Source organism: Perognathus longimembris, chromosome 2 (genome assembly GCF_023159225.1).
Source record: "Perognathus longimembris pacificus isolate PPM17 chromosome 2, ASM2315922v1, whole genome shotgun sequence".
NCBI lineage: Eukaryota > Metazoa > Chordata > Mammalia > Rodentia > Heteromyidae > Perognathus > Perognathus longimembris.
In genome coordinates this window covers 144863227-144876931 of record NC_063162.1, presented here as the reverse complement: position 1 = coordinate 144876931, position 13705 = coordinate 144863227, and the positions used below count along the sequence as shown (strand labels likewise).

The following is a 13705-nucleotide window of genomic DNA, read 5'->3' as shown; positions in this document are numbered from 1 at the left end:
TCGATGGATAAAGTGGGGGGAATGTGGCATAACTTAAGGTACAGGTGTCAGAATCTTCTGGGTCATGAGGGAGGGAGCCGCGGCGAAAGCATGGACATGAACTCCAACACATGTCTGGGAGACTCAGCTCCTCAGCAGCAGAGCAGCCCCTCACGAGAAAATAGGGCCTTACAACTGGGAGTAAGCCCCTCGAAGAATTCTAAAAGGAAAAACCAAAACTGTGCTGCAGAAATCCCTCCAACGGTTAAAATCAGCATTGAGAAGGACAGTGACTCAGGTGTTGCCCCAGGAACAAGGCACGCTCGGAGAGATTCCTACTCTGGGCGTGCCCCCTGGGGTGGGAAGAAAAAGCATTCCTGTTCCACAAAGACCCAAAGTTCATTGGATCCTGATAAAACTGGTAGAAGTCCAAGTGGACTTGAGAGGCGAGAGCGGCCCTGTGGAGTCAGCTCTGCGCAGGATATGGACAGCGTTTCCAGCAGAGCCCCTGGCAGCCGCTCGCTGAGGCAGAGGTTGCAGGACACCGTAGGCCTGTGCTTCCCAAGGAGGGCTTACAGAAAGCACTCAAAGCCTCTCTCCTCCAACCAAAGCGAAACACAACTTTCTGAATCAATGCTGGAGAAAGGTCCTGTTCCAGCTGACTCAGATTTAGCCCCAAAATGCCATTTGAATAAACAGAATACAGCTCCTGTGAGCCCACATTCAACGTCACTTGATACACTTGATCCATCGTCGGTTTCTATAGAAGATGAAGAAGACAGACTTCGAGAGAAAAGACGGCTTAGTATTGAAGAAGGGGTGGACCCCCCTCCCAAAGCACAAACACATAAATTTGAAGCTACTGCCCAGGTTAAGCCATTATACAAACTGGGACCAAAGTTAGCTCCTGGAATGAGAGAAATAAGTGGGGGCAGTGCTGCAGTTCCACAAGGTAACCGGCACTCAAAAGGGGACACAACCACCTTGTGTTTGCAGTCCTGGAGGCTGAAGCAACACCAGGTGTCTCGAGACAGGCATGTCCACATTCGCAGATATGGTGCATGGAAAGTCCATACACAGATTGATTACATACACTGCCTTGTGCCAGATCTGCTTCAGATCACGGGGAATCCCTGTTACTGGGGGGTGATGGACCATTATCAAGCAGAAGCACTTCTTGAAGGAAAACCTGAAGGCACGTTTTTGCTCAGGGACTCAGCACAAAAGGACTACCTCTTCTCTGTGAGCTTCCGCCGCTACAACAGATCCCTGCATGCCAGAATTGAACAGTGGAATCACAACTTCAGTTTTGATGCCCACGACCCATGTGTGTTTCACTCCTCCACTGTAACAGGACTTCTAGAACATTACAAGGATCCCAGTTCTTGCATGTTTTTTGAACCATTGCTTACTATACAACTAAATAGGACTTTTCCTTTCAGCCTGCAGTATATCTGCCGTGCAGTAATCTGCAGGTGCACCACCTATGATGGAATTGCTAGGCTCCCTCTGCCATCCAAGTTACAGAAGTTCCTAAAACAGTATCATTATAAGCAAAAGGTTAGAGTTCGCTGGTTAGAACAAGAGCCAATCAAGGCAAGTAAACTCTTCTGACCCCAAAAGGCATTAGCTAGGTCTGCTTTTATGTGCATTAGACAGGATACCTATTGGAAGCACAGTGTCAGTGCTAGGATTTTCACACAGGACGTCAGCTTAGTGAGTGGCCTCTGTCAGCGACCATCTGCAATGACACTGATAGTGGTCCCTGTTGCAACAGCAGGATAAAGCTAGTCTTCAGTGAGGCTACAAAAACATTTGTCGGTTTAGCTAGCAGTTTGCTTTTTAGTGGCTGTAATAACTGAATGAGGCAACTCTGGGGCATTTGCTATGAAGAGTTCTATTTCTTACCGGAGAACAAATTATTTATTGGATGAGTATTTCAGCAGTGTGACTAATGTTTTAACTTATTTTTTTCTAAGAATTTTTCTATAACCTTCCAAAGCAGTGATGTTTGTAGTTACCATAAATCCAGCTTTGAAAGTCCAAAAACAAGCAAACAAATAAATAAGTAGGCTGCCTCCCTTTTAAGAAAAAAACAAATGCAATTTTCTGGCCACAAGGGCATAGTGCAGTTCACTTAAGTGTGGATGTCGATTATAGTTTCCTTTTCTCTTCTGCAAAAGGTACTGTTAAGTAGACCAGGTTTTCTAAATAGTTCTTAAAATTTCAGATTAGAAAGATAATAGTCAAATTTTATTTAAAGGTCCTTGCGATTGACTTTTTAATAAGGCTTCAACTTTAGGCATTTGAGATAGCTGCTGCAAGTGTGTGTGTGTGTGTGTGTGTGTGTGTGTGTGTGTGTGTGTATGTGTGTGTGTGTGTGTGTGTGTATGAAATCTAAATGTTGTTTCATTAAGGTTGGGTCTTTTCCTATGTCCATAACAAGGTTGTAAACTATGAAGAAAATGAGACTAAAAGATGCCCATACAAAGTCAGACAATAGTAACTAACTACAATGGTTGTTGCTGTTGAGATTTGTTAAACTATATTTAATGATTTGGATGGCAGTATTTATCTCTTTGTTGTAAGCACTCATAGCTGAATTGCTTAAGTATAATTTGTAGAACTTCAGTGCAGTTCATTCTTAATGGAAAATCTGAAACCTAAATTGCAGATTTAAAGGTACTATACAACCATTGTATTTGTAAATAACTTTACTTAGCACCTTTTTGTCATTCAGAATAGGATATAATACAGTTTGAGTGAGTGCTTTGGGAAGTATTACCAAGTTCTAGTGTTTGCTTCTTAGTATTGAACTGACTCTTTAGTTCTGTCCTAGACACTTTGCACTACAGAAGCCAAATCCATTCTTGTCTTGTTATTAACGTGTTCTGTGCTGCTGGTGAGTGCTTCTTAGTTTCCCCACCAGCTGCTACAGAAGGTTATTTTATATCCCTATGGCTATTGCCAAGGCTACAAAAAAGAAAAGCTATATTTGTATGCAACAGTAATCCTTTGACTGCTAATATATGTTTCTGCTTGCTGTGCCTTGTTATGGCTGCTTCTTTGTGCTAATAAAGTATGTTTGGTGTCCTTTATATCTGCTGTTTTATACATTTGCAATAGTTTACTCTTATACATGGAATGGTTTGGGTTTTTTAAATGAACATTACTTGACAACCTATTCTCTAGTTAATACAGATTCATGTACAGTCTAATATTGACTTACAGAATAAGCTAACTCTAATGCTCTACATCTTTCTAAACCTAATCTGTAGTTACTGAAATTATCATACACATTTAGGTAACAACAAAATTCAGAGAAATAAAAAACCTATTGATTTCTCTGCCTCTAACTGAAAGATTGAAACTGTCAGTAAAGTTATTTTAGTAAATGAGTATTTATAGTATACAACTGCATCATAAACAGGTTAAGTGAATGAAGTCTTGTGAACTAGTACTACATCAGCACTATTTATTGGTTTGGGGACCATTTTAATTGATAATAGATGCCCAAAATGTAGAACTTTAACCAAAGACTCATCCATTTTAATACAAAATGGGAATTAAAGGGACTTAGAATTTCTGCTTCTTCTAATAGCAGTCCCTGAAGAACATCTACCAAAGTGTTTGAGAACTTCACCCAAACCTACTTTAAAACTTTATGTGCAATTAAGTTGTTTGACATAATTATATTACATAATTGTTGGGTCTGTTTTCTTGAGCTTGTAATGTGCCTGGAAAATAAACCTCTTAAGGAAAAAGAAAATCCCTACTGATTATTGAAGGACTATATATGCAAACAAGATGGTGTCGTAAAGAGGTAACTTGAAACTCAAGAAAGCACTTGATGTTTTTATATGCTTATAGCAAACTGACGTTCTAACTGCAGTTTTATAGAATGTATTGATGCTTTTATGTTTTTCAGAACTTTCATATGTTAAAGCAAATTGTTTTGAATATGCAACTGAGTTTATGTTAGCATACATACACTGTGCTAAAAGTCGTGTTTCAGTTGTATATAATAATGTGGCTTATGTGGCTTATGGTTTAAAAAGAAAATCACCGGGCTGGGGATATAGCCTAGTGGCAAGAGTGCCTGCCTCAGATACACGAGGCCCTAGGTTCGATTCCCCAGCACCACATATACAGAAAACGGCCAGAAGCGGCGCTGTGGCTCAAGTGGCAGAGTGCTAGCCTTGAGCGGGAAGAAGCCAGGGACAGTGCTCAGGCCCTGAGTCCAAGGCCCAGGACTGGCCAAAAAATAAAAAATAAAAAAATAAAAAATAAAAAGAAAATCACCAGCATGAAAGTGCACATAAGTCTATATTTACTGTGACTTGTTCTGGATCCATTGTAGTCTGTCAACTAAATTTGTGTCTTTATGGTCCTTTTGAAGTGCATTTTACTACAAACCAAGAAATTCATTAGAAGGTATGGCAAGTCTTCATAGTGAAATAATTAGCTCAAGGAAGGATTGCTTTGATTCGCATACTCATTCTTAATCTTTTACACACACTTATGCACCTCTGTCCCTCTTTCTCCAACTCTCACTGTCCCTCCCTTCTACTTCTCTTTCAATTATATGTATACATAAATAATGTGTACATTTATGTGCACATATGACACTTAAACATATATACATGTTTATGATGACAAGATTCAGACATCTGATTTAAGATCATTGAGAACCTTACTCTATCTAAAGAGTATTCCTAAGCCAATAAAATTTATTATCTGCTCCTAAAGATTACTTGGTTTTATCTGTACTACAGTCATTTAGTCAAAACAATTCGTCAGCATTTTCCTCACAGTAAAAGACTTCAGAAACAGGTTGCTCTAAACATATCAAGACTCATAAGTAAATGTATATTTCTTAGACCAAAAAAGAAAAATGGAACTCTACAAAGGAAAAATATGTTTGGTTCTGTAATCTTCATTAGCAAAGAGTAATTGAACTATTGGTACCTGACCATGTCTTGTGTTTACCTTGAACTGCAGCATTTCATTCTTGTGGAAGTTCACGAGCAGGCGCAGAGGGGTCACAGGTGTGGAGGGGAAGGCATTGATATTACGAGAAGACTTCAAGGAGATGTCAGCTGTGACCCCCTGTGAGGTATACTGCACATTGCTGACTGAATACAGATCATTCACAAAGTAGCAGTATGGGACCCCAGGGGTAATGGATGCCTGAGGAGCAAAATCAATACTGTGCATTAGCATGTGGGCCTGCAGTTACCAAATAGCAAGGGTTAGACAAGGCATTACAACATTCCATTGGATAGCGGCAAGAATTTAAATTTCTCTATCAAGAAGGTACTTGTTTAGGGCTGGGAATATGGCCTAGTGGCAAGAGTGCTTGACTTGTACATGAAGCCCTGGGTTCAATTCCCCAGCACCACATATATAGAAAACAGCCAGAAGTGGTGCTGTGGCTCAAGTGGTAGAGTGCTAGCCTTGAGCAAAGAGAAGCCAAGGACAGTGCTCAGGCCCTGAGTCCAAGGCCCAGGACTGGCAAAAAAAAAAAAAAAGATATTTGTTTACAGTCTCCTACCCTTTTCTCTGCCTGTCTTTATATCTGGATGAGGCATCTTGGGGAGCCCTTGCTTCGCGTGGACTGTAATGGATGCTAAGGGACTGGGGTCTGTCATGCATTATGGGTGAGGGGCAGGGCTGTTAGGGAAGGTTCACATCCTCAATGCAGTTACCTCCCACACGCAGCCTCGGGCTGTACAGTTGGCCTCAGAAGCTCCATGCTCATCGGGATAACAGTCTATTTTCTCCTGGTCACTTATGTCAATGTCCCACTGCACCGTGTATGCTTCTCCCAGGACCAGATGGATTCCTGTGATCACAGCCACCTGGAAGAATGGAGAGGTCGCATGGGAACATGTCCAGGATACAGGCCTCCCATGAACTGGGTAGTGTTGGTCAGACAGATCTGAGCTCGAGTCCTGAATCTTTAAAGTGAGACCAGACTCTCAGTGATTTAAGAAACATATTCCTAAACATTACAGAAAGAGTTGTAAAAAACTATAGTGACAGGGCTGGGGATATGACCTAGTGGCAAGAGTGCTTGCCTCGAATACATGAAGCCCTGGGTTCAATTCCCCAGCACCACATATATAGAAAATGGCCAGAAGTGGCGCTGTGGCTCAAGTGGCAGAGCGCTAGCCTTAAGCAAAAAGAGGCCAGGGACAGTGCTCAGGCCCTGAGTCCAAGGCCCAAGGCCCAGGACTGGCAAACAAACAAAAAACTTCAGTGACAGTTCACTGACAACAATGTAGACTCAGTACTCGATCAAGACCTTGTTAACTGCACTGTGAAAAGAATAATGTCAAATAATATATGTTTTAATCACTGCTTCTGGTTGCTTCTCTGAACTCTCTCCCTCTTTTTTTTCTGCTTTTGCTGTTATTTTCAGAAAGTCTCTGTCACTCTTTTAAAAATCAATCCATTTTTCTTCTCCCCCACTTCCAAATTTGTGTAACCCAAATGTTTAGCCAACTAAGAAAAACCAAGCAATAAGAACACATGGCCTTGGTTCTCATTCTTTTCTCTTCCCAATTTTTATCTGTAATTTAGCAAAACATTTAGATTTTGTGGCTATTGGACGTATCACTGGAGAAAATGGTGAGTTGGAAGCCCCGTTGTCTTTCTTTCATTTCTAACATTACAACCATTTGTAGACCAAGACTCACCTTAAACCGGAAACCATTTTTCAATTGAATCCCAATCATTATTAAATTATTCAATGCCTATTGTTATATATTTGACTCTTTTTAAAATAACACTGTGTATGATTAGCAAACAATTACCTTGCAGCAATAAAGTCTTATTGTAAGGACTGTCATCATCTCCTCATCTAAACCATCCTGCCCTCCCTGCCAGTCCCCACCCACCACTCCACAGTCTGCCCACAAGAACTACTTCTTTGAAAATGAAGACAACAGAGAGCAAAGGAATGCTTCAGGCCCAGACCAACTCCTCAATTTCACCTTCCTGCCCAGCACATAGACCTCACCGCTACCCTCATACAGGGCCCTGGCTCTTCCTGAAAGCCTAGACTTTGGCAGAACATGATGCTATAAACATTTCTTGAAAAACCACATAGGCTTAATGGATTCTTACCCTCAGGTTTGGATCGTAAGTGACGTTAGGAGACATTGGAGTTAGGACTCCATTCTGCTTCACTGTAACACTTTTAAGTGCTTGTGTCCCCAAAATTTTAATCTCCTGAAATGCTAAATTATTGGGATCCTTGTAGGTTGATTTTGCAGTGTTCACATCCAGGTGTGTCTGCAAAACAGTGAAGCAGAATTAAGCTTGGATCTTCGGTATTCATAGTCTCTTGTCACTCAAATGCTCCAACAGAGACCATATACTCATCAGGCTCTGATGCCCCTGAGCTCTCCACCGATTTGTGCATAGTGACCGAGAGCTTATTTTAATAAAACTCTGGGGATAATAAACAAACATATGCACAGACATTTTAGAAAACAATATTGAACATGCCATCATTTTGATTTAACAATAATACTCTTGCCTCTTTTAGATAACACAACACAATTACTGAAAATTAAATCATAAATGGAAATGTGTTTACCTATAGTTATTTAGGGAAATGAAATCACAAAAACCTTTATAAGGATGTGCTGTTCTTCTACCTAAGATTCATGTGCTACTTACCTGACTGGCCAAAAACTCACATAAAACATAAACATCATTGGCCACAGTATCTGAAAGTAATAGAAAGACAAGTCAGACTGGCCTGCCAACCCAGAAGGATGAATTTCATCTGCTTTTCCTAAAAGTTGACCCTCAGTGTCACAAGTAGTAGAATTTCCTTCTTTTTATGATCAAATATATCCCATTTCTGGACTGGGAATGTGGCTTAGTGGTAGAGTGCTTGCCTAGCATGCATGAAGCCCTGGGTTCGATTCCTCAGTACCACATACACAGAAAAATCCAGAAGTGGCACTGCGGCTCAAAGTAGAGTGTTAGCCTTGAGCAAAAGAAGCTCAGGGACAGTGCCCAGGCCCTGAGTTCAAGCCCCAGGACTGGCAATAAATAAATAAATGTGTGTGTGTGTGTGTGTGTGTGTGTGTGTGTGTGTGTACTCCATTTCATCTATGTATCACAACTTCTTTACTCATTCATCTATGAGTAGAATAATTGTTATTTCCATACCTTTTTTTTTTTTTTTGGCCACTCTTGGAGCTTGGACTCAGGGCCTGAGCACTGTCCCTGGCTTCTTTTTGCTTGCGGCTAGCACTCTGCCACTTGAGCCACAGTGCCACTTCTGGCCGTTTTCGGTATATGTGGTGCTGGGAAATCGAACCCAGGGCTTCACCTATACAAGGCAAGCACTCTTGCCACTAGGCCATATCCCCAGCCCTATTTCCATATTTTTTATGATGTGTAATGCAACACAAAACTATAAGCATAATAAGGCAGACAACAAAGGCACTCAGAGGTCTTATTTATATGCGTGTCTAGAATTATGGGACTTCTGCAAGCAATTGTAGCCATGGGCAAAGGGTGGAGGACATGAGAAGATATTGTTCAAAGTACATAGGTTTCTATACTTACACAAAGTAATGTTATAGGAACTAAGATCCAGGAAGGGGAAGGATAAATGTGGTGATTGGGGGCAATCAGTACACAATGTGAATGTATGTGTTATTCATCTTGACAATCTTCAGTCTTTGTCAATTAAGTATTTTTTGATAAAAAGCCTTTGAAAAAACTTTGCTTGAAAGTGACATTCTTATAAAGAATGTCTTCAGGGCCAAGTTACTGTTTTGTCCCCTTCCTCCATCATGAGGTCAAAACATTTCTTTTCCAGGTGCTTTCAGACATAGGTCTCCTATCCTAAGGTAGACCCCAAGAATCACCGCAACACCTGAATCAGAGCCATGCTCTGAAGTATAGCCAGATACACACACAAAAACAAAGTACGTCCTCAGAGCCTCACGGAAATTTGTATGGCTTTTTCATATCCTCTTTTGGTTGTTGCTTCCGGTTAAGTTATTTACAATGTAAACGAATTATAGGAATTATCTTGAAAACTTGTTTTCTAGGTTCCCACTAACAAGAAAAGGAGTACCTGTCACAGATCTCTGCCAATGGAGAATTCTGAGAGACAGGAATCTGCTTTTCTTTGGTTCACCTGTCCCTGCCTCTGAACACTACAACTAGAAACCAAACTCTTCTCTTAGAACCTTCGCTACTGTGCTTGGTGAGAATCCTCTCACAGGGAAGGAGCGACAGTTGGTAAGGGCCACAGGCAAACATGCAGGTTTGAAACAGGCCATGTGCCCATATCAACACTCACCTTTCGACTGCCCATCATCCCAGAAGAGCTCTCCTCTGGCTTCATTGTTCTCATCCAGGGCAATAATAAGACCCAGAGGGTTCTGGCGGCTGCAGGAGACAAGATTCATGTAAGAAACTAGGGATGACACCCCCAGAGAATTTTACCAAAGATTTCCATCAAGTTTCCTTGGGAAATGATCCCACCCTTAGAAAGCACTGCTTCTCTTCAGGGAGCAAGATGAAAATGTCAGGATTACCCTAGTCCTGTATCAGAACACAGGACACAGAGCACAGACTCTCCCGTGAATTTCCAACAAACATGCACGGAGGAAACCATGATGTGAGCATCAGAATCCCAGAAGTGGCTGCAGCTTTCATTTAGCTCATGAACTACTGGATGAGAAGGAAGTCCCAGACAACCGTGCGCAGCCAGCTCTCTCCAGAGATGACAGGTGAGAAGAGGCAGCTGACGTAAGGGAGACACGCTGTTTCCCCAAGAACATTTTGACTCAAACTGCACCACATACAGCAACTTCTCTTGGTTAGCTACTCATTATTTTGTTTTGACAGAAAAAAAATCCAACATTGTCATGATCTGCAGTGTAATGTAAAGAGATGGTGAACTGCAGGGGGAGAAAGTTCACTTAGAAGCTTCTCACTTCCCCTCTCCTCTCCACCATGTCCCTACCCCTACTGTGCCTCCCACCCCCACCCCCAACACTGTTCTCCGGTTCCCTAGTGACTTCTCTTCAGATCACCATCACAGAAGTCCAGAGGTACTAAGACGAGCAAAGATGATGAAAATCACAACTCCTGACCTCTCAGCACTTAAATGGTATAGGAAACTAGACACAGCGAATAATCAAAGCCACAAATGAAAAGTGACACCGAAGTGAGTCTAGGATAACACTTCCAGGAGTGAAGGGAGTGTGATGAACTGGAGGACACATCCATTAAAATACGACTTGATCCTACAGGAGCTATAATACATATTCTAATTTAGAAAATGCTGGTGGGATTGGAAGAAAATAAAGGATATATTCAAAAGTTCAAAATGACAACCGGAAAACTAAGCTGTGAGCTAAAATTATAAGAACATCCAGCAAGAAAATCTGGGAGTTATCCCAGAGATAAATACCTAAAAAGACTGTAAGTGAGGGGATAAGCATGGCATGGAAGCTAAAGAAGATGGCTCAGTTCCCATGTGCAATCAAGGTCCTGGTTAGAAGATCACATATACACTAAATTAGCACAAGTCCCTGGCTTGCTACCAAAGAAAAAGCAAGTCACCTTTGAAGGTCAAGAAGACCCACATTTGGATTGTTATCATCACCTCGTTTTACAAAATTAAATCAATAAATACACCTAAAAGTAAGTTAGCATGAAAGAAAGTCAGCAGAAATAATTATTCATAGATTTCCACCCCCCGGGGCTGGGGATATGGCCTAGTGGCAAGAGAGCTTGCCTCGTATACATGAGGCCCTGGGTTCGATTCCCCAGCACCACATATACAGAAAACGGCCAGAAGTGGCGCTGTGGCTCAAGTGGCAGAGTGCTAGCCTTGAGCAAAAGGAAGCCAGGGACAGAGCTCAGGCCCTGAGTCCAAGGCCCAGAACTGGCCAAAAAAAATAAAAATAAAAATAAATAAAAAGTAGATTTCCACCCCCCACACCCGAGGACTATAGATAATAGCATTTTCAGATACAAAATGCTTCAACCAAATACTGTGACTAAAAGAAACTTAACAAAAAATAATGCAATAAGAGAAAATCCACTAAGAAGAATGTAAATATAGTATATTTCTCTAAAATGGCAAGAAACAGGGAACCAGCAGCACTCTCTCTGACAGAGGAGATGGAGATTCTTGTAGATGAAACTGTGTTTAAGTAGAATCATCATATTATAAGTACACCAGGGCTGAGCTGGCAAGTGACTCAAGTGGATTCAAATGCCAGTATTGCCTAGATGATGATGATGATGATGATGATGATGATGATGACGACGACAATGATGCTACACTAGGACTGGTTTAGTTGTGATATAGAATAAAATCCTTAAAATTGAACAATTGGAATTTCCATGTGATCCAGCCACCAATCCTGGGTATATATTTATATAGAAGAATTAGTCAGTTTGAGACAGGATAGCTAGATAGGAAGTCAATATAAATATTATAAGAGACTCAGAAATGAAAATCAGGAACTCAACTAGAAAAAAAGAAAGAAAGAAACCAGCTTCCTTCCATGGCCTTCTTCCAGATGTTGAGTTTTAAGGATAAAGGGATTAAAGAAGGCTTTGTGCTTCTGCCTTTCCCGTTGAGATGTTAAGAAGATCTACAGTTCTAGAAAAGTAATTTCTTGCAAAGTGGTCAAGGGAAACCCAAGGACATTGGGCTTCCTTCCCTCAACACACACACACACACACACGCACGCACGCACGCACGCACGCACAGCATGCCCCTTCCTCCCCACATTCTCCATTGTGCTTTAGCACCAGTGGTCGTCAGATGAGCACCAAAATGTCCCGCTCAGTCAGCCTCCCCCTTGCAGGATACCCCACACTGTACCTGGCCATGGTGGTTGTACTGGGCTGCTGTGTGGGGAAGATATAGCCTCCTCGAAGGTGAAGTCCGATTTTGTCTCCAGGAAGTTCCATCTCCACTTCTTGCTTCCTCCATCTTAACTTGGCCCCCTGTTGCAGGCAGAGAAACCAAACACGTTATCCTGACCATCCGTGGGCCCCCCTAACCGCCGTGTGCGGGTGCTCTCCACTGCTCTCCTTTTCCACTCAGCCGTCTTGCTGTCTACTCAGGCAGTGAAACAAGGGAAGGTAAACATTTAAGAACTTGTGCTGTGACTAGCGGGAGTCTGTTTGATATTAACTGTGGGAACTATTAGAACAACTAATCCGGTTCCTGACCAAGCTCCAATTGAGTGCCTCCAATATTTGCTCATAAAGATGTCACTTGCATCTTCATCTTGTTGCTGAATCAAGCTGTGAAAGTACTGCTCCCAGATTTTATTATGACTGGGGTTAAATGACTTCACTTCACTCTATGCTCTACTATGAAATTGTTTTTTAAAAATGACAGAATTGGGGCTGGGGATATAGCCTAGTGGCAAGAGTGCCTGCCTCGGATACACGAGGCCCTAGGTTCGATTCCCCAGCACCACATATACAGAAAACGGCCAGAAGCGGCGCTGTGGCTCAAGTGGCAGAGTGCTAGCCTTGAGCGGGAAGAAGCCAGGGACAGTGCTCAGGCCCTGAGTCCAAGGCCCAGGACTGGCCAAAAAAAAAAAAAAAAATGACAGAATTGCTACTCATCATGTAGGTGGATATTTTTCTCTCTTCATGGGGCACCTTGTCTAGCAACTTAAGCTGTGTCCTTGAGAAAAGTCCTGGATACTCACAGTCTCATAGTCATACCAGACGGCATCAGGCACATACGCCGTCACTTTCTTTGCACCCTAAAAGCAAAACAAAACATCATCTATTTTGACTCATTCTCTGGGTGGATAAAATGGACCTCCTACCATTCCCTAGGAAACTTCCGAACCATATTCAGAGAGGGAAGACACGGGTCCTTCTTTTCTGTTACTGAACCACTTCTGTCTTCTGTCTTTCCCCCGATGCAGATAAGAGAAGACATAACTTGGCATTCCAAGGGACCCCAGTAGGAATAATAGTTAGCTAGGATAACTGGATAACCCATAGAAAGGCTCATCCCTAAACCAAGACTTCCCAGTAGGTGCTATAACACTGGCTAGGAAGTGTGTCCAGGAAAAAACATTCTTCTAGAGAGGACAATGTGTAACCAACATTCCACTTCCCAAACCCAGGACAGTCTGGACACAGCTGCCTCAGATTTTCCACATTTGTTGGAACTGGGTTTGATAAAGAGAAGACAGCGGAGTTCGGGGAAGAAGTCCCGGGAGGGATGTAGAGGCCTCTGTGAGAACACTTGCCTCCTCCAGAACGGGTGTGATGAGAAGGCCCGGCCCCCACAGGAACTGTCGATGTACATCCCATGTGTTGCTGTCCCCGTAGAACCTAGATGGCAAAGGCACAGGTCACTTAGATGTGGGCCAGGGGTTAGGAGAGCAACCCTGGGTATCTCTCCAATGCACCCATTCAGGAAGACCAGGAAAACATCCAAAATCAACCTGTGACACCTGGACTTGCCCTCCTCCCTCCATTCCCGAACACATCGCAACTGTCCTCCAGCCACCACCTCAGATATGACCGGACATCCTATCCCAGAGCTTAGGTTAGGCAAGCCTCAGGCTACAGTCCTATTTACCACATCTCCCTCTAAAAAAATAAGAAAAGTAAACTGGACATGGTAGCTCACAGCTGAGATCCTCACTACTTAGGAGGCTAAGATTGAGAAGATTTCAGATTGGGACCA

General features: G+C 42.3%; 2 protein-coding genes across 2 annotated transcripts in view; one reads left to right on the top strand and one right to left on the bottom strand.

The window, feature by feature from the left end:
• LOC125345666 (maltase-glucoamylase-like) overlaps window positions 1-13705 on the bottom strand; it is a 148342-nt gene that overhangs the window by 107007 nt on the left and 27630 nt on the right. Inside the window, exons 18-25 of the mRNA XM_048337719.1 lie at window positions 13263-13347; window positions 12708-12764; window positions 11864-11988; window positions 9317-9405; window positions 7669-7718; window positions 7111-7278; window positions 5688-5840; window positions 4969-5169 (exon numbers count right to left, since the gene is read on the bottom strand). Of these exons, the coding sequence (XP_048193676.1) occupies window positions 4969-5169; window positions 5688-5840; window positions 7111-7278; window positions 7669-7718; window positions 9317-9405; window positions 11864-11988; window positions 12708-12764; window positions 13263-13347 (928 nt within the window). The remainder of the gene's footprint in view (window positions 1-4968; window positions 5170-5687; window positions 5841-7110; window positions 7279-7668; window positions 7719-9316; window positions 9406-11863; window positions 11989-12707; window positions 12765-13262; window positions 13348-13705) is intronic.
• On the top strand, window positions 4-1593 carry LOC125342397 (suppressor of cytokine signaling 5-like). The gene has a single exon (XM_048334525.1). It carries the CDS (start codon window positions 4-6, stop codon window positions 1591-1593), a length of 1590 nt encoding a protein of 529 aa, XP_048190482.1.

Coding starts and splice junctions, on each gene's coding strand:
- LOC125342397 (XM_048334525.1), top strand. CDS start 4: ATGGATAAAGTGGGGGGAATGTGGCATAACTTAAGGTACAGGTGTCAG.